Source organism: Erythrolamprus reginae, chromosome 6 (assembly GCF_031021105.1).
Source record: "Erythrolamprus reginae isolate rEryReg1 chromosome 6, rEryReg1.hap1, whole genome shotgun sequence".
NCBI classification, from domain to species: domain Eukaryota; kingdom Metazoa; phylum Chordata; class Lepidosauria; order Squamata; family Dipsadidae; genus Erythrolamprus; species Erythrolamprus reginae.
The window spans coordinates 12,758,843-12,783,842 of record NC_091955.1 but is presented as its reverse complement, the minus strand read 5'-3'; the positions used below and the strand labels follow the sequence as shown (position 1 = coordinate 12,783,842).

The following is a 25,000-nucleotide window of genomic DNA, read 5'->3' as shown; positions in this document are numbered from 1 at the left end:
CTTTCGTAAGCTCCTTAAAACCCACCTCTGCCGTCAGGCATGGGGGAACTGAGATATTCTTTCCCCCTAGGCCTTTACAATTTATGCATGGTATGTTTGTTTGTTTGTTTGTATGTATGTTTGGTTTTATAATAAGGGCTTTTTGGCTTATTGGATTGTTACATGCTGTTTTTATCATTGTTGTTTTTGTTACATGCTGTTTTTATCATTGTTGTCAGCCGCCCCAAGTCCACAGAGAGGGGCGGCACACAAATCCAATAAATAAATAAAATAAAGAAAGAAAGAAAGAAAGAAAGAAAGAAAGAAAGAAAGAAAGAAAGAAAGAAAGAAACATTCAGAGAAAGTTACACTAATGGGGGGGGGAACCTGCAAAGACTTAGGGCTTGGAAAACATTCTTGGCAGAGAGTAACAATGAAAGAACTTGGGAACGTTGTTAGCATCTGGTTAGGGCCGAAAAGAAACATTTGGAGCAAGTAAAGTAATGGGGGGAAAAATTCAAAGACAGGGTTTGTAAAACATTCTTCTTAGAAATAAATAGTAAAATTGAAAACGGTAATAAATAGTAAAATTCACTCAGACCAAAATGGTTTCCTGCCAGGTAGACAAATTAAAAATAATCTTAGAACAATTATTAATGTATTAGAATACTATGAGCAACATTCAGACAAAACATTATCATTAATGTTCTTAGATGCTCAAAAAGCTTTTGATAATGTTAATTGGACATTTATAAAGATTCAATTAAATAAAATGAGATTCGGCCCTAAATTTGTTAATTTAATAGACGCTATTTATTCAGAACAAACAACAAAAATTATATTAAATAATGAGCAATTGGAAGTGTTTAAAATAAATAAAGGAGTTCGACAAGGATGTCCTATTTCACCCCTCCTGTTCATTATGACTTTAGAAACACTATTAATAAAAATAAGAGCAGACCCAAAGATAAAAGGGTTAACAGTTGGAAAAGAGATATATAAAGTCCAGGCTTTTGCAGATGATCTGACCTTTATAATGGAAGATCCAATAGTTACAGCACCAAGACTAATCCAGATAATAGAGCAATATGGTAAGGTAGCAGGTTTGAAAATAAATAAAAATAAAACAAAATTTATAACCAAAAACATGAATAAATCACAAGAAAGTAATTTAGAATGTATTACTGGAATACAAATAGTTAAAAAAGTAAAGTATCTGGGAATATGGCTAACAGCCAAAACAATAACATTAAAGAATGATAATTATATAAAATTAATTAATGAAATTAAAAAGGATTTAGAAATATGGAATAACTTAAAAATATCCTTTCTGGGAATAATTGCTACAATTAAGATGAATATCTTACCTAAGGTATTATTTTTATTTCAAGTGATCCCAATAAATCCAGGGGCAAATTTTTTAAAAAATCTAACAAACGTGGTTAGAAAATTTTTATGGCAAGGAAAAAAGGCAAGAATCAAGATAAATATGTTAGAAGATATAAAAGAGGGGGGGGGGGTTTGCCCTCCCAAATTGGAAATTATATTACCAGGCAGCCGCCTTAACGGATTAAAAATTGGATAACTCTAGAGGATACGAGAACATTAAAATTAGAAGGACATGATCTTATGCTTGGCTGGCATGCCTTTGTTTGGTATGATAAAGACAAAAATCATTCTTATTTCAAAAGACATACATTAAGAAAATATTTATTTGATGTATGGAAAGATATAAAGAAAAACCACTTCTTAACAATTCCGGATTGGGTTGCCCCATTAGATGCAATAATACATCCAAATTCTATCAAGGATACAAGAAAAATAAGATATAAAGATTTGTTAGATGATCAAATGAAATTAAAAACTAGAATTAAATTACAAGACGAAGGGATACAAATCGATTGGTGGCATTATGCACAGATTAGATCTAGATACCAGAAAGACACTATACTTTATATATTCAATAAAAATAAAAATTTGTTAAGTGATTTAATTACTAAAAATCAAAACAGGGTGATTGGGAAAATATACAAATATTTGATTGCTCACAAGAACATTGATTTAACATTAAAAGATAGTATGATACTGTGGTGCAGAAATATAGGCAAAGAAATAGATTTAGACACATGGAAGAAAGTTTGGATGTGTAATTGGAAGATGACAAAATCAGTTTCTTTGAAAGAGAATCAAATTAAAATGTTCTATAGATGGCATCTCCCACCAAGTAGAATAGCAAAAGTGTTCCCCAAGACATCACCTTTGTGTTGGAAATGTAAGAAAGAAATAGGATCCTACTACCACCAATGGTGGACATGTAATAAAGCTAAAATGTACTGGAAAATGATAGAGAAAATGACAAAAGAGATTACAAAGCAAAAAATAGAAATTACCCTGGAGTTCTGTTTACTAGGAATTACTAACCAAAATTATAAAAAAGAAATCTTGTATCTAATTATACATATTTTTACAGCGGCAAGGATTATTTACGCGCAAAATTGGAAAGGGGAAAATATCCCCAAAGAAGAGGGAGTTATTACAAAAATATTAGACTGCGCGGAGATGGATATGATGACAAGACGCTTGAATGATCAAGAAGAAACGAAATTTTATGAAACATGGAACAATGTTTATGAATGGATAGATAAGAAAAAAATAATAATAATAGAAGATTAATAATAAGTATAGACACTTTGGTTTAAATCTTTCTTTTCTTTTTATTGAGACTAATATTAGATTTAGTTTATATACTTAGAATTGACAAGATTGTCTGACTTTATATTAGTTATAACTATTTTTCCTTTTTACAATATTACTTTTTCCTTACTAGATATTTTTGTATTAGTAGTATTGAATTATGCATTTCATCATGTATTCCTTTTTTTGTATCTGCATTTATACTTTTGAGAAAAGCGGGGAGGATACATCCCCACATTCTATGTTGAATGTTTGTAAGTCTGTATGTTATTTTAAGAAAATTAATAAAAATATTGGGGGGGGGGAAACATTCTTCTTAGAGAGTAACAATGAAAGAACTTGTAAGGTAAGAGCTGGGAAGCTAGTTAGGGCTGGGGGGAAAAGCTACATTTAGAGTATAAGTCCCAAATTATCAGCCTCTTTAGGGAGGAAAAAGGTGCATCTTATACTCTGAAAAATACGGTAAATTGTGCCATCTATAATCATTCACAATGGGTCTAATCCCACCTGTGCAACTGATTAGATTAGATTAGATTTATTGGATTTATATAATCCCACGTGTGCAACTGGTGGACTCTGTAGCGGACACATTCCATTTTTAATGCGAGATTCTAATCAGCCATAGTGTCCTGTCTCCTAAATGGGGGAACTGAGACATCTCCCCTTGCCTATGTAGTTTTATGTATGGTATGTTTGTGTGTGTGCTTTTTAAATAATGAGGGTTTTGGGCTTTTAATGTTAAATTGTTATTTTAGACTTTTAATATTAGATTTGTTATTGTATATTGTTTTATCACTGTTGTGAGCCGCCCCGAGTCTGCGGAGACTGGAGGCATACAAATCTAATAATTTATTTATTTTATTCATTTATTTATTAGATTTGTATGTCACCCCTCTCCGTAGACTCGGGGCAGCTCACAGCTTAAAATGAAACAATTCATAACAAATCTAATTAATTTTAAAAACTTTTTAAAAACCCATTATTAAAACAGACATACACACAAACATACCATACATAAATTGTATAGGCCTGGTGTGTGTGTGCCTCAATTCCCCCATACCTGACGGCAGAGGTGGGTTTTAAGGAGTTTACGAAAGGCAAGGAGGGTGGGGGCAGTTCTAATCTCCAGAGGGAATTGGTTCCAGAGAGTCGGGGCCATCACAGAGAAGGCTCTTCCCCTGGGACCTGCCAGATGACACAGACAACTGTGGGACCTAATCGGTCGCTGGAATTCGTGCGGCAGAAGGCGGTCCCGGATTATAAATTATAAACCAGAAATAAATCAATGTTTAACCTCAGCCAGATGGGAGAATTTCAACTCCCAGAATTCTATGCTGGTTGGGAAATTCTGGGAATTGAAATCTATTTATCCTAAAGTGGCTGAGGTTAAAAAATATCACCCTTGACCATTCTCCTCTAACCAACCCTCCAGATCTGACTGTATTCTATACATTTAAGCCCAAAATGTGGCTGTCTCAATAGGGTTGATGAGCTCAGGGAAATGGAGAATTTCAGAGGTGTCTATAATACAGTGGCACCTCTACTTAAGAACGCCTCTACTTAAGAACTTTTCCAGATAGGAACCATGTGTTCAAGATTTTTTTGCCTCTTCTTAAGAACCCGAGCTCGGGAAAATTTCCCAGGAAATTTGACAGCGGCACGAAGGCCCGGCCAGTTTCCTGCCATTCCCCCTGGGTTTCTCTCTCTGGCGCAGTGTATGGGAGGCAGCCTCGCGCTGGGTGCATGGGAGGCACGTGCTCCTCCTCGCCACATCAGAGTCCCTCTTTGTTTTTTAAGCCTTAAAGTTTTGGAATTTTTTGATTCCCCTCCCTTCATCTTCTTCCTTTTGCAGCGACTCTCCTCTTCCTCCTCTTCTTCCTCCTTCTCCCACCCAAATTCCAAGCTTTTATTTCTTTCCTAATGGGTTTGCACGCATTATTTGCTTTTACAGTGGTACCTCAAGATACGAACCCCTCGTCTTACGAACAACTCGTGATACGAACCCGGGGTTCAGAAAAATTTTGCCTCTTCTTACGAACTTTTTTCGAGTTACGAACCGGCGTTCGGAGACTGCTGGGAAGCCGCGCGGCTGTTTTAAAAGGTAACAGCCGGGCGGCGGGGCTTCCCAGAAGCCTCCCGAACGCCGGTTCGTAACTCGAACAAAGTTCGTAAGAAGAGGCAAAATTTTGCTGAACCCCGGGTTCGGTTCGGGAGGTTGCTGGGAAGCCCCCCAGGCCGGCTGCGACCTTTTAAAACACCCGCGCCGCTTCGCAGCTGTCTCCCAAAGCCGAACGTGGAAGTTTGGCTTTAGCGTTCAGCTTCAGGAGACAGCTGCGAAGCGGCGCGGGTGTTTTAAAAGGTCGCAGCCGGCCTGGGGGGCTTGCCAGCACCCCCCCGAACCCTGAACCCGGGTTTGGGGGGGTGCTGGCAAGCCCCCCAGGCCGGCTGCGACCTTTTAAAACAGCCACGCCGCTTCGCAGCTGTCTCCCGAAGCCGAAGTTTTAAAAGATCGCAGCCGGCCTGGGGGGCTTCCCAGCACCCCCCGAACCCCGAACCCGGGTTCGGGGGGGTGCTGGGAAGCCCCCCAGGCCAGCTGTCACCTTTTAAAACAGCCGCGCGGCTTCCCAGCAGTTGCCGAAAGCCGGTTTTTTGCGGGGGGTTTTTTGGTTGCACGGATTAATTGACTTTACATTGTTTCCTATGGGAAACAATGTTTTGTCTTACGAACCTTTCGTCTTACGAACCTCCTCCTTGCACCAATTAAGTTCGTATCATGAGGTATTACTGTACATTGATTCCTATGGGTAAAATTGATTCTACTTGCAAACTTTTCTACTTAAGAACCTGCTCATGGAATGAATTATGTTCTTAAGTAGAGGTACCACTGTATTTATAACCCCAAAGAGACTCTCCTTAAGTTTTTGTTTTTTTTTAAGAATATTGATGTTTTTATTGTGGAATGTTTTAAAGAGTTGTTTTTTGTGGTTGTTCTTTATTGCATGCTGCCAAAAGTCATGTTTGTTAAATGGGCAGCTACATAAATGTGAAGCGTAAATAAAGTTCAGTGCTGGTTCATTTTGGAATTAATGTACATTTACTGTACCTAAACTACGGATACTAAACCAGAATTCAAGCTGACCACTAGAGGACAGCAAAAAACTAGAGATTTTTATACTTCTTTGCTGTCCTCTAATGCAGTGTTTTTCAACCAGTGTTTTTCATGGCCAGGTGTGCCGCGAGCCAGGCCCGGCTGAAGCTTCCCTGGTGGTGACGGCAAGTGAGCTTTGGGGCCCGGTGGGAGGGCGCCGGCCACTGTTGCCTCTAAGCTGCGTGGGCGTGCGCCAGCACAGCCATTAGGAACCACCACCCCCCACAGAAACTTTTGAAGTGGCACAAAGTCACACAGTCCCAAATCGCTCCCTTCTCCGGCCAGCAAAGACGGCTACCCAGGAAAGCACCGTGTTTGAAAAGCGCACGTTTAAAAAGCGCACCGCTTTCCCAGGCAGCCGGCTTGCTTGCTGGAGAAGCGAGCGATCCGGGACTGCATGGCTTTGCACCGTGATGACAACAACGGCGCCGTGGCAGCCTGCAAGGGCTGCCCTTCGGGGTGCCCCACCACCCGTTCCTGCAGGTAGAAGTCGGGCGCGCTACCGGGAGGCGGAGGCAGTGCATGGACAGGCGCTGGGCGCTGTGGACGCCTGGGAGGGCGAAGGAGCGGATGTGGTTGCTGCCTCTTAGCTGCAGAGCCGGACGGGGGTGGAGGCAAAGGCGACTGCGGACTCCGCTCTGGGGCCATGCGGGGCCGCTGATCCAAGGGGCTGCAGACCGGCACACCGCCCTCCACTCTCTCTCCACTCTCTCTCTCTGTTGCCGGCGTGGTGTACGAGAGAGAGAGAGAAAGAGAGAGAAAGCAAGAGAGAGAGAAAGAAAGAGAGAAAGAGAGAAGAAAGCAAGAGAGAGAGGAAGAGAGAAAGAAAGAGAGAGAGAGAAAGAGAAAGAGAGAAGGAAAGCAAGAGAAAGAGAGAGAAAGCAAGGGAGAGAGAAAGAGAGATAGCAAGAGAGAGAGAGAGAGAAAGAAAGAGAGAAAGAATGCAAGAGAGAGAGAAAGTAAGAGAGAGAGAAACAGAGAAAGAGAGAGAAAGAGAGAAAGACTGCAAGAGAAAGAGAGAAAGCAAGAGAGAGAAAAAGAGATAGCATGAGAGACAGAAAGAGAGAGAGAGAGAAAGAGAGAAAAAGAGAGACAGAAAGAGAGCGAGAGAGAAAGAATGCAAGAGAGAGAAAGCAAGAGAGAAAAAGAGAGATACTTAGTGTTGAATATTTGGGTTTTTATAGTACAGTGGTACCTCTACCCAGGAACCTAATTAATTCCGTGTCCAGTTTCTTAAGTAGAAAAGTTTGTTAGAAGCAGCAATTTTTCCCATAGGAATCAATGTAAAAGCAAATAATGTGTGCAATTGGGGAAACCACAGAGAGGGTGGAGGCCCTGCTTCCTGCCAGGAGATTCCTAGAGAGGCCCCATGGAGGCTTCTCCCCTCTTTTTCTGGCCCTGTTTCCTCCCAGGAGATTCCTAGAAAGGCCCACAGAGGCTTCTCCCTGCCTTTTCCGGTTACAGTTTCGGAGGCTCGGGTTTGTAAGTAGAAAATGGTTCTTGAGAAGAGGCAAAAAAATCTTGAACACCCAGTTCTTATCTAGAAAAGTTCGTAAGTAGAGGCCTTCTTAGGTAGAGGTACCACTCTATTTTGTTTATATTGTTTATAGTTTTTTTATACATTTATCTTTTTAATATGGTAAGCCACCCAGAGTAACTTGGCTGAGATGAGCGGCTATAGAAATGGAATAATCATACCAAAAAAGCAAATGTAAAAACACCCAAAGAATAGATTTATACAGCAGAGATATTTAACCAACTGAAACCAAGAAGTGAGAAAGACAAGGGCCATTTGGGTAGAAGGTGTGAACGTCGCAAAGATAGTGGGCATCACTTCCAATACAATGCCGCGCTTGCCAATTTTCAGATTTTGAAGGCAACCCTGACTGTTTTTTAGAAGGAGATCCTGAAGATGAAACTCAAATACTGTACAGTGATACCTTGTCTTACAAACTTAATTGGTTCTGGGATGAGGTTCTTAAGGTGAAAAGTTTGTAAGACGAAACAATGTTTCCCATAGGAATCAATGGAAAAGCCATTAATGCGTGCAAGCCCAAAATTCATCCCTTTTGCCAGCCGAAGCACCCGTTTTTGCACTGCTGGGATTCTCCTGAGGATCCCCTCCATGGGAAACCCCATCTCCGGACTTCTGTGTTTTTGTGATGCTGCAGGGGAATCCCAGCAGTGCAAAAACGAGCGCTTCGCTGGCAACGAAAGTCCGGAAGTGGGGTTTCCCAGCGAAGGGAGCATTAGTGAAATCGCAGCATCGCAAAAACACCAAAGTCCTCGAAACCCCACCTCCGGACCTCTGTGTTTTTGCGATGCTGTGATTTCACTGATGCTCCCCTCCCTGGGAAACCTCACCTCCGGACTTCCGTTGCCAGCGAAGCGCCCGTTTTTGCGCTGCTGGGATTCCCCTGCTGGGATTCTCCTGCAGCATCACAAAAACACAGAAGTCTGGAGGTGGGGTTTCCCATGGAGGGGAGCTTCAGGGGAATCCCAGCAGCACAAAAACGGGTGCTTCGCTCACAACGAAAGTCCGGAGGCGGGGCATCCCAGCAGCGGCGGTGGGTTTGTAAGGTGAAAATAGTTTGTAAGAAGAGGCAAAAAAATCTTAAACCCCGGGTTTGTATCTCAAAAAGTTTGTATGACGAGGCGTTTGTAAGACGAGGTATCACTGTACTTTGGCCACTAAATGAGAAGGAAGGACTTACTGGAGAAGATTGTGGGAAAAATTGAGGGCAAAAGAAGAATTTAATTTGGTTTGGTTTGGTTTGGTTTAATTGATTTCTCTGCCACCCAATCACAATGGGACTCAGGGGTCATATTCTAAGGCAGATAAACTTTTCATAGCCGACAACTAATGGATTTTGGGGAAGAAACCACAGAGTCAAATAGTGCATTCCAGGCATTGATCACTCTATTGCTAAAGTCATATTGTCTGCAATCAAGTTTGGAGCGGTTTATATTGAGTTTGAACCTGTTGTGTGCTTATGTATTATTGCGGTTGAAGGTGAAGTATTCATTAACAGGTAGGACATGGTGGTAGATGGTTTTATGAACTAGATTTAGATCATAGCGAAGGCGATACGTTCTCCTTTCAGTGAGGTGAGCACGGTCAAAATTCATACCAACAATAAGCTCTATTTAAATGTGATGCAGTTAAATATTATAGGCTGTGAAGCATGTAGCAGAACCTGTTAGCACAGCTTATCAACTAAATGAATAACAGGTCAATGGTGGAGTAATGGGCTGGGTTAGTTTATTTGGGAGTACTTTCTGGCCAAATTCTGGGTGAAAAGCCACTTAAATGTCACTTAAAATGATTGGTGGAATTGTAAAAGCAGTATTAAAAAATTAAATAAGTAGAATGTATAACTATTTGAAGAATTATAAGATAGAGTGAAATAGTTTATAGTATAACAAAGTCAGAAGTGTTATTTTTGTTTTTCCCTGCATTATTAATACTTTGTTTTAATTGAACAAGTATACAATGTTTTATAGATAAAGAAATTTAATTAATAGGATTAATATAAAAAATATAGAGTTAAATTCAATAAAAATGTTATGTGCACGTGTGACATTTCTGTATTGATCTGATAATAGCTAGGGTTTTATATTTTTGTATTAGTTAGACTTCTACGACAAGCGGAGCAATGGTAGCTCCTTAAATGTTTAATGTTGTCTGTCTTTGTTTGTCTTTTTGAATAATAATAAAAATATTTTTTTTAAATGTCATCCCAGTCGGATTATCAGTCAGGCAATGTTTTTTTTTCCTTTGATAATTTTTATTTAAAAACCTTTTAAATAACATTCAAAGTTCATAACTTTGGACATATTTGTCCAATAAAATGTAAAGAAATACTTCTTTTGTTAAAAAAATAAATAAAATTATAGAATGTAAGTTCAATGATTATTAAAGCCAGGCTAATACAGTTTCAGAGATATCATATGTAGAGATGAGATTCTCATAATTTCCCTACGTATCGCCCGTTCGCCTAGCATGTGCACTAATTTATTTATTTATTTATTTATTCATTCATTCATTCATTCATTCATTCATTCATTCATTCATTCATTCATTTATTGGATTTTTATGCCGCCCTTCTCCGGAGACTCGGGGTGGCTAACAGCGACAATAAAACAGTGTACAATAGTAATTTGGTATTAGAAATGATTAAAAATCTATTAATATAAAAACCAAACATAGATACATACATACCATGCATAGAATTGTAAAGGCCTAGGGGGAAAGAGGATCTCAATTCCCCCATGCCTGGCGGCAGAGGTGGGTTTTAAGTTGTTTACAAAATGCGCACAGCTGGAAAACATGGCTAAATAGGCCCACTCACAAGTCGCTACTACCAGTTCTTCAAAACCGGCTGAATACCACCTCTGATCGTAGGTCCTTTGTTCCATTTTTTGGGTATACTATTTTTTTGTCCCAAAAGACCACCTTTACAATTAATCATTGGAAGTGAAAGGTAACCATTGAGAGAATGTGCAGCTTTTAAATTAACTTTTACAAGTGCTTTATTTGTGGCTGCCCTGCTGAGAAGCTAAAACTGATATATGGTTATTCCCAGTGATGGGTTCCTACGGGTACGGTCAGTTAGGCAGAACTGGTAGGAATCAATGTGAAAGCAAATAATGCGTGCGATTGGGGAAACCACAGGGAGGGTGGAGGCCCTGTTTCCTCCCAGGAGATTCCTAGAGAGGCCGCATAGAGGCTTCTCCTCACCTTTTCCGGCGCTGTTTCCTCTCAGGAGATTCCTAGAGAGGGCGCATAGAGGCTTCTCCCCATCTTTTCTGGCCCTGTTTAATCCCAGGAGATTCCCTAGAAAGGCCCCATAGAGGCTTCTCCCTGCCTTTTCTGGCCCTCTTTCCTCCCAGGAGATTCCTAGAAAGGCCCCATAGAGGCTTCTCCCCATCTTTTCTGGCCCTGTTTCCTCCCAAGAGATTCCTAGAGAGGCCCCATGGAGGCTTCTCCACACCTTTTCAGTGCTGTTTTCTCCCAGGAGATTCCTAGAGAGGCCCCACGGAGGCTTCTCCACATCTTTTCTAGCCCTGTTTCTTCCCAGGAGATTCCTAGACAGGCCCCACGGAGGTTTCTCTCTGCCTTTTCCAGTTACAGTTTCAGAAGCTCGGGTTTGTAAGTGGAAAATGGTTCTTGAGAAGAGGCAAAAAAATCTTGAATAGACGGTTCTTATCTAGAAAAGTTTGTAAGTAGAGGCATTCTTAGATAGAGATACCACTTTAATTGTTTCCTGCAAACATCATTCCCCTTTCGCTCCTATTTATTTCCTATGGGAGGGGCCATTGTGCTTTTACTCCTTAGATGGCCTCTATTCTTTAATTGCTACCTTCTCCTGGCAGTTCTGTATATGCACACATTGGGAACAGGCTCCAGCTGTTCTTCAGCCCCAATTATCTCCGACTCCGAAGGTAGCTGATAACTGTCAGACGGTCCTGGCCCCATTTCTGCCTTGGATGCAGAGCACTCGTCACAACCTTCCCCAGACTCCAGGACTGGCCGATATTCCTCCCCAACCTTCTCACTGTCCAAATCTGCCACTAGCTCCACTGGTGGGCCACAATATACATGATCCTGGGACTTTGCATTGATCATCAGTATATGAAACAGTTGCCTGAATTTTGATCACATCATGGGGATGCTGCAAAGGTTGTAACTCTGAAAAAGGGCCGTAAACAGTGAAGGGCTGCAAAAAGATTTACTACCACACTGTGGGTGTGGCTTAATGGTCACGTGACCGAGTGGGAGTGGCTTGCCGGCCATATGACCAGGTGGGAGTGGCTTGACAATCATGTGACCAGAGGGTGGCTTAAAGGTCATGTGACTTGGTGGGAGTGGCTTACTGACCAAGATAAGTTTTAATAGATTTTAATAAGATATGCTTCGACTCTCTTTCAGTTGATTTAAGTCACATTATTTGAATAGCCACCAAAAGGACAAATGATAGACAAATGATAGGCCACTGAAGCTGACTGTAGATCTGAAGGTCAGCGGTTCAAATCTCACCACCGGCTCAAGGTTGACCCAGCGTTCCATCCTTCTTAGGTGGGTAAAATGAGGACCCGGATTGTGGGGGGCAATATGCGGGCTCTGTTAAAAAGTGCTATTGCTAACATGTTGTAAGTCGCCCTGAGTCTAAGGAGAAGGGCGGCATAAAAATCGAATGAATGAATGAATGAATGAATGAATGAATACAATGATTAAAGCATTTATGGGTAAAAACATACTATTGAATTATTTCCTATTTTAAAAGTAATTAAGGATCATACTAAGGTACTAGAGAAGGAAGGACAATTAAAAAAAACTATTAAGTATTCAATAAATAGTGCATAAACTTACTGCTCCCATTACTGGTCACAAGTCACGTTTTTCAATGCCATTGTAACTTCGGGCAGTCACTAAATGAACTGTTCTAAGTCGAAGTCTACCTGTACTTGGACAAAAGGAGGAAAGCTAGGCCAGCGAATGGTACAGGTGGAGCCTGATAGAATCTGGACCAGACTTCTTTTTCAGGTTTCAGTGTCGATTTCTGAACAAGACACAGATACTGGTTCGGCCAGTGAGATATTGACAACCAAAAGGCCAAGAGGGTCTCGTGTTTCAACTGCTTCACATTCCTGAAGTTGCTCATTGACCACTTTTGTGCAATGACTCATTACTTCCTCCGGTATCCTGTGTTTAATGCTTGGCATTAGGAAGAGCAATTGCACTGTTTGCTTACCCTACGGTGTGTCTGTGAATGACATACCAAAATGCCCCATCTAGCAACATAGACTGTAACCCTATCCCTGAGAAAGTCACAAATACCAGGTATTCTGGTTTGATCCTTTGGAAATCTCACATTTCCCAGGGTGAACCAGATAATGAAGGCACGGACAGGAAGTTTTTGTCTGAGAATAAACAAGGGGTTTTGTTTGTTTGTTTGTTTGTTTGTTTGTTTATTTATTTTGTCCAATGCACAATGAGGGTTTTAGTGGGTATATATCTATATACACATAGTAAAATACATGATGAAGGTTATAGAGGAGATACTCATAGTACAATATATCTAAGAAATAATAGAAAAGAAGATATAGTAATAGAAAATATCAATGAAAGAATAGAAGAAGAGATATAGGAATAGAAGAAAGGTATAGGAGATATAGGAGAGCAATAGGACAGGGGACGGAAGGCACGCTAGTGCACTTGTACTCGCCCCTTACTGACCTCTTAGGAATCTGGATAGGTCAACCGTAGATAATCTAAGGGTAAAGTGTTGGGGGTTTGGGGATGACACTATGGAGTCCGGTAATGAGTTCCATGCTTCGACAACTCGGTTACTGAAGCCATATTTTTTACAGTCAAGTTTGGAGCGGTTAATATTAAGTTTAAATCTGTTGTGTGCTCTTGTGTTGTTGTGGTTGAAGCTGAAGTAGTCACCGACAGGCAGGACTTTGCAGCATATGATCTTGTGGGCAGGCATGGTAAAAAAAAAATATTGAAGGTGGTAACAAAGCCAGTCTTTCCATTATAAATACACTGAAAAAGGCGGCAGGAGACTTCTATGACACAGGCATCAAAAAAACCCGTCCCACAGATGACAAAATGTACTGAAATGAATGGTGATTAGGTAGAAAAATAATGTTAAAGCTATGCTACAATCCATGTAACTTTTATTACAATATATTCATTCTTTGTATTTTTTTTTTAAAAGATCTTGTAACTTCCTGGATAACCCTCGTACGTAGGACTGCACTGCAAAAGATATATAAATAATAAATACGCAGACTGGGAAGTTTGTGTTTGCAGTGGTCTTCCCAAAATAACAAGGTAAGGGACCTGAAAATAACACTGTTTGGTTTCTTTCTAGATTCCACAAAGCAAAATCTTCCTTATAGATCGAGCTTCATGCTTTGAATATTTGGAAGAACCCCTTGCGCAACAGATACCCCACCTTACTGGATCCATGGCCTGATTCTCTGGTTTACCCTGTTTCTCAGCCTAGTTTTATGTTTTCCAGATATTAAGGACCTCCCTTTTTTTAAAACAGGAGAAAATCTATTATTCTAGTCACTGCCTTTCAGTTGTCAAATCAGGTGGAGTTCAGTTCAGATACCAGCAGAACATTGAACCTTTGAGATTCCAACCATGCGGCTTTATCCTGTGAATCTGGGTTTGCTTCTGTTTTTCGCTGGCAGCTTGAGATCAGGATGGGCCATTCCATTAGAAAATCTTGAGAAAATCCGTAAGTATGACCTTCTTCAGTCAAACCAAGATTTGAACTGCATGAACTAATGTAGACTTACCCAACTGATATCTTAGTTTAGAGCTTCCATGATACCTAGCCAGAAGGACCATAGCAATTGTAGGTCAAGGTTATCAAGGAGAAGGTCCCATAATTACAACAAGTTGGCCAGGGCTAATTTGCCAAAATGCGGATAATATTCATGAAATTCCAAGAGTGGGAAGAGAGGAAAACTATTTTATTACATCATGCTAACTCATTGCTTACTCAGACAATCTGGGGATAAATTAAAACCTGTTTCCGTTCAGACAGATTCGACTCTAGAACATTATTTTTATGATTATTGTACATTTTATTTTAGGATTTTCTCGTTCACTGCGACAAAGTAGGATTACTAAGTCCTTCTCTGCAATGTCTTCTGTAGTTTAGGAGGTGATAAAGAGAAATTTAGATGTTTCATCAGCTTTTCCTGGTTGGTTGAATAGATAGATGATAGGTAGATAGATAGATAGGTAGGTAGGTAGGTAGGTAGATGATAGATAGATAGATAGATAGATGATAGATAGGTAGGTAGGTAGGTAGATGGTAGATAGGTAGGTAGATAGGTAGATAGGTAGGTAGGTAGGTAGATGATAGGTAGGTAGGTAGATAAGTAGGTAGGTAGGTAGATGATAGGTAGGTAGGTAGATAGATGATAGGTAGGTAGATAGATAGATGATAGGTAGGTAGGTAGATGATAGATAGGTAGACAGATAGGTAGGTAGGTAGATGATAGGTAGGTAGGTAGGTAGGTAGATAGATGATAGATAGGTAGATAGGTAGATAGATAGATGATAGGTAGATAGATAGATGATAGGTAGGTAGATGATAGGTAGGTAGGTAGGTAGGTAGATGATAGATAGATAGATAGATAGATAGATAGATAGATAGATAGACAGACAGACAGACAGACAGACAGACAGACAGACAGACAGACAGACAGACAGATAGATGTGAACGAGAGAGAGAGAGAGAGAGAGATGATGGATAGATGATGGATGGGTGGATGGATGGATAGATAGATAGGCAGATAGATAGATAGATGTGTGTATGTGTATGTATATATACTGTATACAGTATATGTATATGTAGGTATGTGTATGAGTGTGTGTGTGTATCTATATCTATATCTATGACGGTCTTGGTATAGATATAGACACACACACACACACACACAATTAATTGAATCCTCTGGATAGAGTTAAACAATGCTTTGTGGAAGAGAAGAAGCAGTTTTCATAACATCGCAGGCTTTTTATGTTAATACTTTTTGAAACCTTCATTGCTGAATAAATTTGTCAGGCTGTCACAGTTTGTGAAAAATGAGACATCCTGTGGCTTACAAACTGAAGAAATACACTAATATTCCTACTGATTTTATTTTATTTTTTAGCCCTGGACTTCTCCACCAACAACAGCATGCTTCTCACCACCTTCATGGGCACCAATTTTATTATTAATATTCCAAAATGTGTCTCGTCCTCCAAGTTTAAATCAACCACAGTCAGAGTAGCAGTGGCCCAGCTGCCTGATGCATCCACTTTACCAGGTATTTACCTTAAAATATGCCAGTCTTTATTATGTTTAACAACTTAAATACAACATCAGGAACAGATAAGAGTAAAATTCAAGCTGAGAAATTGCATTCCCGCAATCAAACTCTTCTCATCTACTAAGCTTTCATACATGTTTCTCAAAGGAGAATTTTCCAAATTTGCTTTCACATTTTGATTTCCAAACCAGTTGAGCAAACAACTTAAAAACACTCTTCAGTATTCATGCTTTCTAATTACTGGAGATGCTTAGTTCATTTTTAATAATAAATGCCTTCATTTTTAAGGCAAGGTCCTTGAATTGCAATGGGAACATATTATTCCTCTAGTCCAGTGTTTCCCAACCTTGGCACCTTGAAGATATTTGGACTTCAACTCCCAGAATTCCCCAGCCAGCATTCGCTGGCTGGGGAATTCTGGGAGTTGAAGTCCAAATATCTTCAAGGTGCTAAGGTTGGGAAACACTGCTCTACTCCACCAGTGGTACCTCTACTTAAGAACTTAATTCGTTCTGTGACCAGGTTCTTAAGTAGAAACGTTCTTAAGTAGAAGCAATTTTTCCCATAGGAATCAACATAAAAGCAAATAATGCGTGAAAACCCATTAGGAAAGAAATAAAAGCTCGGAATTTGGGTGGGAGAAGGAGGAAGAGGAGGAGGAGGACAGTCACTGCCAAAGGCAATAGGTGAGGTGAGTGGAATTTAAAAAATCCAAATCTTTAAGGCTTAAAAAAAAAGAGAGGGACTCTGAGGTGGCGAAGAGGAGCACATGCCTCCCTCCGTTCGCTCTGGGCTCCCAAAGCCTCCTTAGGCGCCACCGAAAGGCTCCTCTGGCAGCCCAGAAAAGCCCAAGATGGCCGGGATAAAAGAGGGGATGGCAGGGAACCGGCCGGGCCTTTGTGCTGCTCTCAAATTTCCTGGGAAATTTTTCCGGGCTCGGGTTCTTAAGTAGAGGCAAAAAAATCTTGAACACCCGGTTCTTATCTCGAAAAGTTCTTAAGTAGAGGCGTTCTTAAGTAGAGGTACCACTGTATCTTAAAGTTGTCAAGGTTAAGAAATGCTGCTCTACATTTTTGAACTTCCAGTTGGCTTGTTGGCTCATTTTTTGCTCTCTCCAGGCTTCAGGAGGCTTTTCTGAACCCTGGAGAGAGGAAAAAACAGCCCAATGGACCTACTAGAAGTCCAGAAGCTTTAGTGAGACCTATGCGCATGTACAGGGAGCAGAATGGGTATTTTGTGCATGCACAGGGGGTTGTGCGCCTACAAGTCGTGAGGGCATTGTATTATGGGTGTGGGCCACACACGTGCTATCACACACGTTCTCTCCCAATATTGCACTTTTTGTCAAATAAATAAGTAGGTAGCATAGGTTGAGCAGAAAAATACAGTGATACCTCGTCTTACAAACCCCTCGTCATACAACCTTTTCGAGATACAAACCCGGGGTTTAAGATTTTTTTGCCTCTTCTTCCAAACTATTTTCACCTTACAAACCCAAGCTGCCGCCACTGGGATGCCCCGCCTCTGGACTTCTGTTGCCAGTGAAGTGCCCATTTTTGCACTGCTGGGATTACCCTGAGTCTCCCCTCCATGGGAAACACCACCTCCAGACCTCCGTGTTTTTGTGATGCTGTAATTTCGCTGAGGCTTCCCTCACTGGGAAACCCCACCTCCGGACTTCCGTTGCCAGCGAAGCACCCATTTTTGCGCTGCTGGGATTCCCCTGCAGCATCACAAAAACACGGAAGTCCGGAGGTGGGGTTTCCCATGAAGGGGACCCTCAGGGGAATCCCAGCAGCGCAAAAACGGGTGCTTCGGCTGACAAAAGGGGTGAGTTTTGGGCTTGCACGCATTAATTGCTTTTATGTTGATTCCTATGGGAAACATTGTTTCATCTTACGAACTTTTCACCTTACGAACCTCGTCCTGGAACCAATTAAGTTCGTAAGACGAGGTATTACCGTATTCCATGTATAAGTTATAAGATAACACAACTACTCTCCAAAAAGACCTTGACGCTGTTTCTGAGTGGTCCAACACATGGCAACTCCAAATCTCAACTAGCAAATGCTCTGTCCTACACATTGGGAAGAAGAATCTGAACTCCAAATACGAACTGAATAATCAAATTATCACAGATAATCCCCACTCGGTTAAAGACCTTGGTATACTAATAACAAAAGATTTAAGTGCCAAAGCCCACTGCAACAATATAGCCAAGAAGGCTTCAAGAGTTGTAAACCTTATCCTACATAGCTTCTGCTCTGGCAATCTCACACTACTTACCAGAGCTTACAAAAGTTTTGCCAGACCCATCCTCGAATACAGCTCATCTGTTTGGAACCCATATCGCATCTCAGACATTAACACCCTTGAAAATGTCCAAAGATACTTCACCAGAAGAGCCCTTCACTCCTCCACTCGAAATAGAATACCCTATGAGACTAGACTTTCAATCCTGGGCCTAGAAAGTTTAGAACTAAGACGCCTTAAACAAGATCTAAGTATTGCCCACAAGATCATATGCTGCAACGTCCTGGCTGTCGGCGACTACTTCAGCTTCAACCACAACAACACAAGAGCACACAACAGATTTAAACTTAATATTAACCGCTCCAAACTTGACTGTAAAAAATATGACTTCAGTAACCGAGTTGTCGAAGCGTGGAACTCATTACCGGACTCCATAGTGTCATCCCCAAACCCCCAACACTTTACCCTTAGATTATCTACGGTTGACCTATCCAGATTCCTAAGAGGTCAGTAAGGGGCGAGTACAAGTGCACTAGAGTGCCTTCCGTCCCCTGTCCTATTGCTCTCCTATATCTCCTATACCTTTCCTCTATTCCTATATCTCTTCTTCTATTCTTTCATTGATATATTCTATTCCTATATCTTCTTTTCTATTATTTCTTAGATATATTTTACTGTGAGTATCTCCTCTATAACCATCATCATGTATTTTACTATGTGTATATTGATATATACCCACTAAAACCCTCATTGTGTATTGGACAAAATGAATGAATGAATGAATGAATGAATGAATGAATGAATGAATAAATAAATAATTAAATAAGTTTGCGATGACGGGTGACAGGGGATCCCATGGGGGCTCCTTCTATCTGTTTGTATCTTTGTCCATTGTGGATGAAGTATGTATTCATCAGGCAGTGGTTGGTCAGATCTAAGATGTGCTTCGAGTGGTTGTATTTGTTTTGGATGGCTGTCAGGGCTTCTTTAATAGGCACTTGGGTGAAGAGAGATATGAAGCTTACGAGAAGGTCACTGGGTTGTAGGTTTTGTTCCTTTATGATTTCTATGAAGGTCACTGGGTTGTAGGTTTTGTTCCTTTATGATTTCTATGAAGTGGAATGAGTTTTGTCCTCTTCGGGGACTCTGTTTGAGAGGATTTTAACCTTACTCTGAAAGAAAATAGGGAAAATAACAGTTCCTAGCAAGATATGTGACTCAGGCAGGAAATATTTTGCATCTTGTGTGAGGCAATTTCTCTGTCCGGACAGGGAAATCTTGCTAATCAACAATTCCAAAGAATTGCATAAGCTGCTACAGAATCTGCTATAGTTGTTCTGAAATGGTTAACGGGCTCTGATTGTTGCAATAGTGCAGTGGTTGTATGAAATGGAGGGTTAGTATTCACTGCCTCTTTTGACAAGGGCTTCCAAGAAAGCAAGAATATGACACATGACATGTTTAACAGCTCTCTACATGGGGCTACCTTTGAAAAGGGTTCGGAAACTCCAGATCGTGCAGAATGTGGCTGCGAGAGCAATCATGGGCTTTCCCAGATATGCCCATGTCTCATCAACACTCCGCGGATTGCATTGGCTGCAGATCAGTTTCCGGTCACAACTCTAAGTGTTGGTTATGACCTATAAAGCTCTACATGGCATCGGACCAGAATAGCTTCGGGACCATCTTCTGCTGCACGAATCCCAACGACCAATTAGGCCCCACAGAGTTGGCCTTCTCCGGGTGCCGTTGACTAAACAATGCCGTCTGGTGGGTCCTAGGGGAAAAGCCTTCTCTGTGGCGGCCCCGGCCCTCTGGAATCAACTCCCCCCAGGGATTAGGACTGCCCCTACCCTCCTTGCCTTTCGAAAGCTCCTGAAGACCCACCAGACATGGGGAAATACTGATACACCCCTAGCTATTATGGTTTTATGTATGGTTTGTTAGGTTGTGTTTCGGGTCCGAAAGAGCCTGAAAAGAACAGCAGGGTTTTTAATAGGAAAAACAGGAAATTCTTATTTTGTTAAAGAGAGAAGCTGAAACAGCAGACAGTTTTAAGAACAATTGATCTTCTTAAAATAAAACTTAAATTATTTTATACACAATGGATTTTCCCTTCACTTTCTTTTCCCAGATGTCCATAATGGCTGTTTCCTTCTTATAATATAGTTCAGTGTAAACCTAGCCGCTGTGCTTTGCAAAGCCAGGTTTCTGGTGTAGTGATGTGGGAACCCAACTCATTTGCAGATCTATAACTGGTATTATAACTCAGCTTCAGTCCCAACCAGCGGGCGAGAATTTAACCAACAAATTCAATCTGAATCTGCAAAAATCACCTACTGTTCTTTTTATTCAGAGCTTTCAATATTGCTTGGCATTAATCAAAATATCTCCAAACAGCTTTTAAAAAACGTTCCATTGACAGTTTTCAAACGTAGAATGAATCCAGAAAAAAATCACTTTTTGTTCCATCAAGATCTAGTTCCCTGTACAGATTGCACATGGATAATCCACAAATCCCATTAAGCCAAGGTTTCCTTTGATCCCTGTCTGAGATCAACAATGGCTGACCTCAAAAAATTGACCAGGGTTGGACCAGTGGTTTGATTCAAATTTTTTAAAATTTGATTTGATTGGATTGGATTGGATTTGTATGCCGCCCCTCTCCGTAGACTCAGGGGGGCTAACAACAGTAGTAAACAGCATATGACAATCCAATATAAACAGTTAAAAAACCCTATTGTAAAACCAAACATACATACAGACATATCATGCATAGAATTGTAAAGGCTTAGGGGGAAAGAGTATCTCAATTCCCCCATGCCTGGCGGCAGAGGTGGGTTTTAAGAAGCTTACGAAAGGCAAGGAGGGTGGGAGCAATTCTAATCTCGGGGGGAGTTGGTTACAGAGGGTTGGGGCCGCCACAGGGAAGACTCTTCCCCTGGGCCCCGCCAAGCGACATTGTTTAGTTGACGGGACCCAGAGAAGGCCCACTCTGTGGGACCTAACTGGTCGCTGAGATTCGTGCAGCAGAAGGCGGTCCCTGAGATAGTCTGGTCCGGTGCCATGAAGGGCTTTATAGGTCATAACCAACACTTTGAATTGTGACCGGAAACTGATCGGCAACCAATGCAGACTGCGGAATGTTGGTGTAACATGGGCATATTTGGGAAAACCCATGATTGCTCTCGCAGCAGCATTCTGAACGACCTGAAGTTTCCGAACACTTTTCAAAGGTAGCCCCATGTAGAGAGCATTACAGTAGTCGAGCCTCAAGGTGATGAGGGCATGAGTGACTGTGAGCAGAGATTCCCTGTCCAAATTGGGCCGCAACTGGTGCACCAGGCGGACCTGGGCAAACGCCCCCCTCAAAACAGCCAAAAGATGTTTCTCTAATGTGAGCTGTGGATCGAGGAGGACGCCCAAGTTGCGGACCCTCTCTGAGGGGGTCAGTAGTTCCCCCCCCCAGGGTGATGGACGGGCAGATGGAATTGTCCTTTACTACCAGTTCTGTGGGCGTGGCCTGGTGGGCGTGGCAGGAGAAGGATACTGCAAAATCCCCATTTCTCTCCGATCAGCTGGGACTCGGGAGGCAGAGAATAGATGGAGGTGGGTGGTATTTACCGGTTTTCCAAACTACTCAAAATTTCCACTACCAGTTCTCCAAAATTGGTCATAACCTGCTGAAACCCATCTCTAGGTTAGACTATCTAGATTAGTTCAGAATGAGTAGCTCAGGATAATTAGTTTCGCTGTCACAGATTTTTTTTAAAAAAAAAGCAATAAGAAACCCTTTCGCACAATTGCTAGAAAACCACATCGTTTGTTGTAGTTGTGTTGGCTTGACTCAAAGGTGCCTAGACCGTTGATTTTTAAAAATATGTATATATTGATTGATTTTTTTGAATATTTACATTTTTGAATATTTACATATCAACATCCATATATTTACATTCATATAGATATTTTCTGTATTTATACATTTGTACATGTAATTCTTTGTAATGTTCCATCTCTTACTGTGAACTTGCATTTATTTTTTGTGTCCATTTGTACTACTTTGTCCAGATTGAGTCTTCTCCGGGTCCCGTCAACTAAACAATGTCGGTTGGCGGGCCCCAGGGGAAGAGCCTTCTCTGTGGCGGCACCGGCTCTCTGGAACCAACTCCCCCCAGAGATTAGAACTGCCCCTACTCTTCCTGCCTTCTGTAAACTCCTTAAAACCCACCTTTGCCATCAGGCATGGGGGAATTGAAACACCTCCCCTGGGCATGTTCAATTTATACATGGTATGCTTGTGTGTGTGTCTGTTAGTATATGGGGTTCTTTTAAATCTTTAATATTTTAAAGTTACTTGGATTATTTATGATTTGTTCTATCTTGTTGTGAGCCGCCCCGAGTCTTCGGAGAGGGGCGGCATACAAATCTAAATAATAAATAAATAAAATAAATAAATAGTTAATCTGTCCATTTCTGCACATTCATATATTTTTTTGATTATTTCCTTATCGTCGGGTATCTGTGGGTTCTTCCATTTCTGCAAGTAAGCAAGTCTTGCAGCCGGTACAATGTGTAGTATTAGATATTTTACATTTTTAACATACGATCCTCTAATAATGCCTGATAAAAAGGAATTCTGGCGTAAATTCAATTGCTATACCTATATATATGCTATATATTTCTTGTAACCATTGTCTCAATTTCCTCCAGTACTTTTTTGCTTTGGGACATAACCACCATAGATGGAAAGTGGTTTATTTATTTATTTATTTATTGGATTTGTATGCCGCCCCGCTCCGGAGACTCGGGGCGGCTAACAGCAACAATAAAGCAGTGTACAATAGTAGTCTGATGTTAGAAACAATTAAAAAACCCATTAATATAAAAAACCAAACATACATACATACATACCATGCATAGAATTGTAAAGGCCTAGGGGGAAGAGGGTCTCAATTCCCCCATGCCTGACGGCAGAGGTGGGTTTTAAGCAGCTTACGAAAGGCAAGGAGGGTGGGGGCAATTCTAATCTTTGGGGGGAGTTGGTTCCAGAGGGCCGGGGCCGCCACAGAGAAGGCTCTTCCCCTGGGTCCCGCCAAGCGACATTCTTTAGTTGACGGGACCTGGAGAAGATCCACTCTGTGGGACCTAACTGGTCGCTGGGATTCGTGCAGCAGAAGGCGGTCCCTGAGATAATCTGGTCCGGTGCCATGAAGGGCTTTATAGGTCATAACCAACACTTTGAATTGTGATCGGAAACTGATCGGCAACCAATGCAGACTGCCCGGCTCTTCTTTACACTTCCAACATACAGGATTACAATTTTGATATATCTTAGCCAATCTTTTCGGTGCTATCTTTTCGTGGATTATTTAATAATAAATAATCCAAGGTGGCACACTGGTAAGAGGGCAGCACTGCAGGCTACTCCAGCTGACGGCTAGCTGTAGTTCAGCAGTTCAAATCTCACCGGCTCAAGGTTAACCCATCCTTCCATCCTTCCGAGGTCGATAAAATGAGGACCCAGATTGTAGGGGGCAATATGTAAACTGCTTAGCAAGGCCTGTAAAAGCACTAGGAAGCGGTATGTAAGTCTACGTGCTATTGCTAAGGGCTATAATCTAAGGCCCTGTTTCCTCAACCTTACCAGCTTCAAAGATATTTTCAAACACCCTTGAAAATGTCCAAAGATGCTTCACCAGAAGAGCCCTTCACTCCTCCACTCGAAACAGAATACCCTACGAAAGCAGACTATCAATCCTAGGTCTTGAAAGCTTAGAACTACGACGCCTAAAACACGATCTAAGTATTGCCCACAAGATCATATGCTGCAACGTTCTACCTGTCAATGACTACTTCAGCTTCAACCGCAACAACACAAGAGCACGCAACAGATTCAAACTTAATATTAACCGCTCCAAACTTGACTGTAAAAAATATGACTTCAGCAACCGAGTTGTCGAAGCGTGGAACTCATTACCTGACTCAGTGGTGTCAACCCCTAACCCCCAACATTTTTCCCTTAGACTATCCACAATTGACCTCTCCAGGTTCTTTAGAGGTCAGTAAGGGTCGTGCATAAGTGCACCAGTGTGCCTTCCGTCCCCTGTCCAATTGTCTCTCCTTATCTCATTTTTCTTTTCTTGCTTTCAAATATGTTCACCTATACTTTTATATCTTTTCTTCTATTCTTTATTTATATTACTACATATCTATTCTCTTCAATGTGTATTATGTATTGGACTAAATAAATAGATAGATAGATAGATAGATAGATAGATAGATAGATAGATAGATAGATAGATAGATAGATAGATAGATAGATAAGTAAATAAGTAAGTAAGTAAGTAAGTAAGTAAGTAAGTAAGTAAGTAAGTAAGTAAGTAAGTAAGTAAGTAAGTAAGTAAGTAAGTAAGTAAGTAAGTAAGTAAGTAAGTGGACTTCCAAGTTCCAGAATTCCCCCACCTGTCATTGTGGGACTTGAAGTCTGCCTAACTTAAAGTTGACAAGATTGAAAAACACTGACCTATGTTAGCATCCTAAAAAATAGCTGGCTGGAGAATTCTGGGAGTTGAAGTCCACATGTCTCAAAGTTGCCAAAAGTTTGAAGACCTCTGCTTTTTTCTATTCTTTTTTTTCAGGTGTAACAGATACTGAACAGATTGAGAATATTCGTAAGACTCCTCAGGCTCAGGTGTATTTTGCGGATGAATTCAAGAGTGTCTCCTGCAGAGTGACCAGGGAACTTTTGGTTCTTGACCTGGATGATAGTCAATATGAGTTGATCAGTGTGATAGGCTACCAGGTGGGAACAGAGCTATGCCGTAAAACCAAAGGTACTTTCTGCAACCAACTTCTTAAACCATCTACTTATTACAGGTAATTGTAGACCTAGAAATATATAAATATCCTCCTTTTCCCCCCCCTTTAATACTTCAGCTTTCCTCTCTAAGAAAGACATCCATTTATGACCAGTCATTTAACAAACATTCCAAATTACGATGGACTTTTAAAAAGCTATAGGTCAGTGATGGCAAACGTATGGCATGCGGAGCCACATCTGCTGGCACGCGAACCGTT

The 25,000-nt window shown here is 41.1% G+C and overlaps 1 protein-coding gene across 1 annotated transcript in view; it reads left to right on the top strand.

The window, feature by feature from the left end:
• The first annotated feature begins 13,982 nt into the window (after positions 1–13,982).
• Positions 13,983–25,000, top strand: part of LOC139168936 (uncharacterized) — a 13,745-nt gene continuing 2,727 nt past the window's right edge. Inside the window, exons 1-3 of the mRNA XM_070754717.1 lie at positions 13,983–14,079; positions 15,512–15,667; positions 24,562–24,799. Of these exons, the coding sequence (XP_070610818.1) occupies positions 13,983–14,079; positions 15,512–15,667; positions 24,562–24,799 (491 nt within the window). The remainder of the gene's footprint in view (positions 14,080–15,511; positions 15,668–24,561; positions 24,800–25,000) is intronic.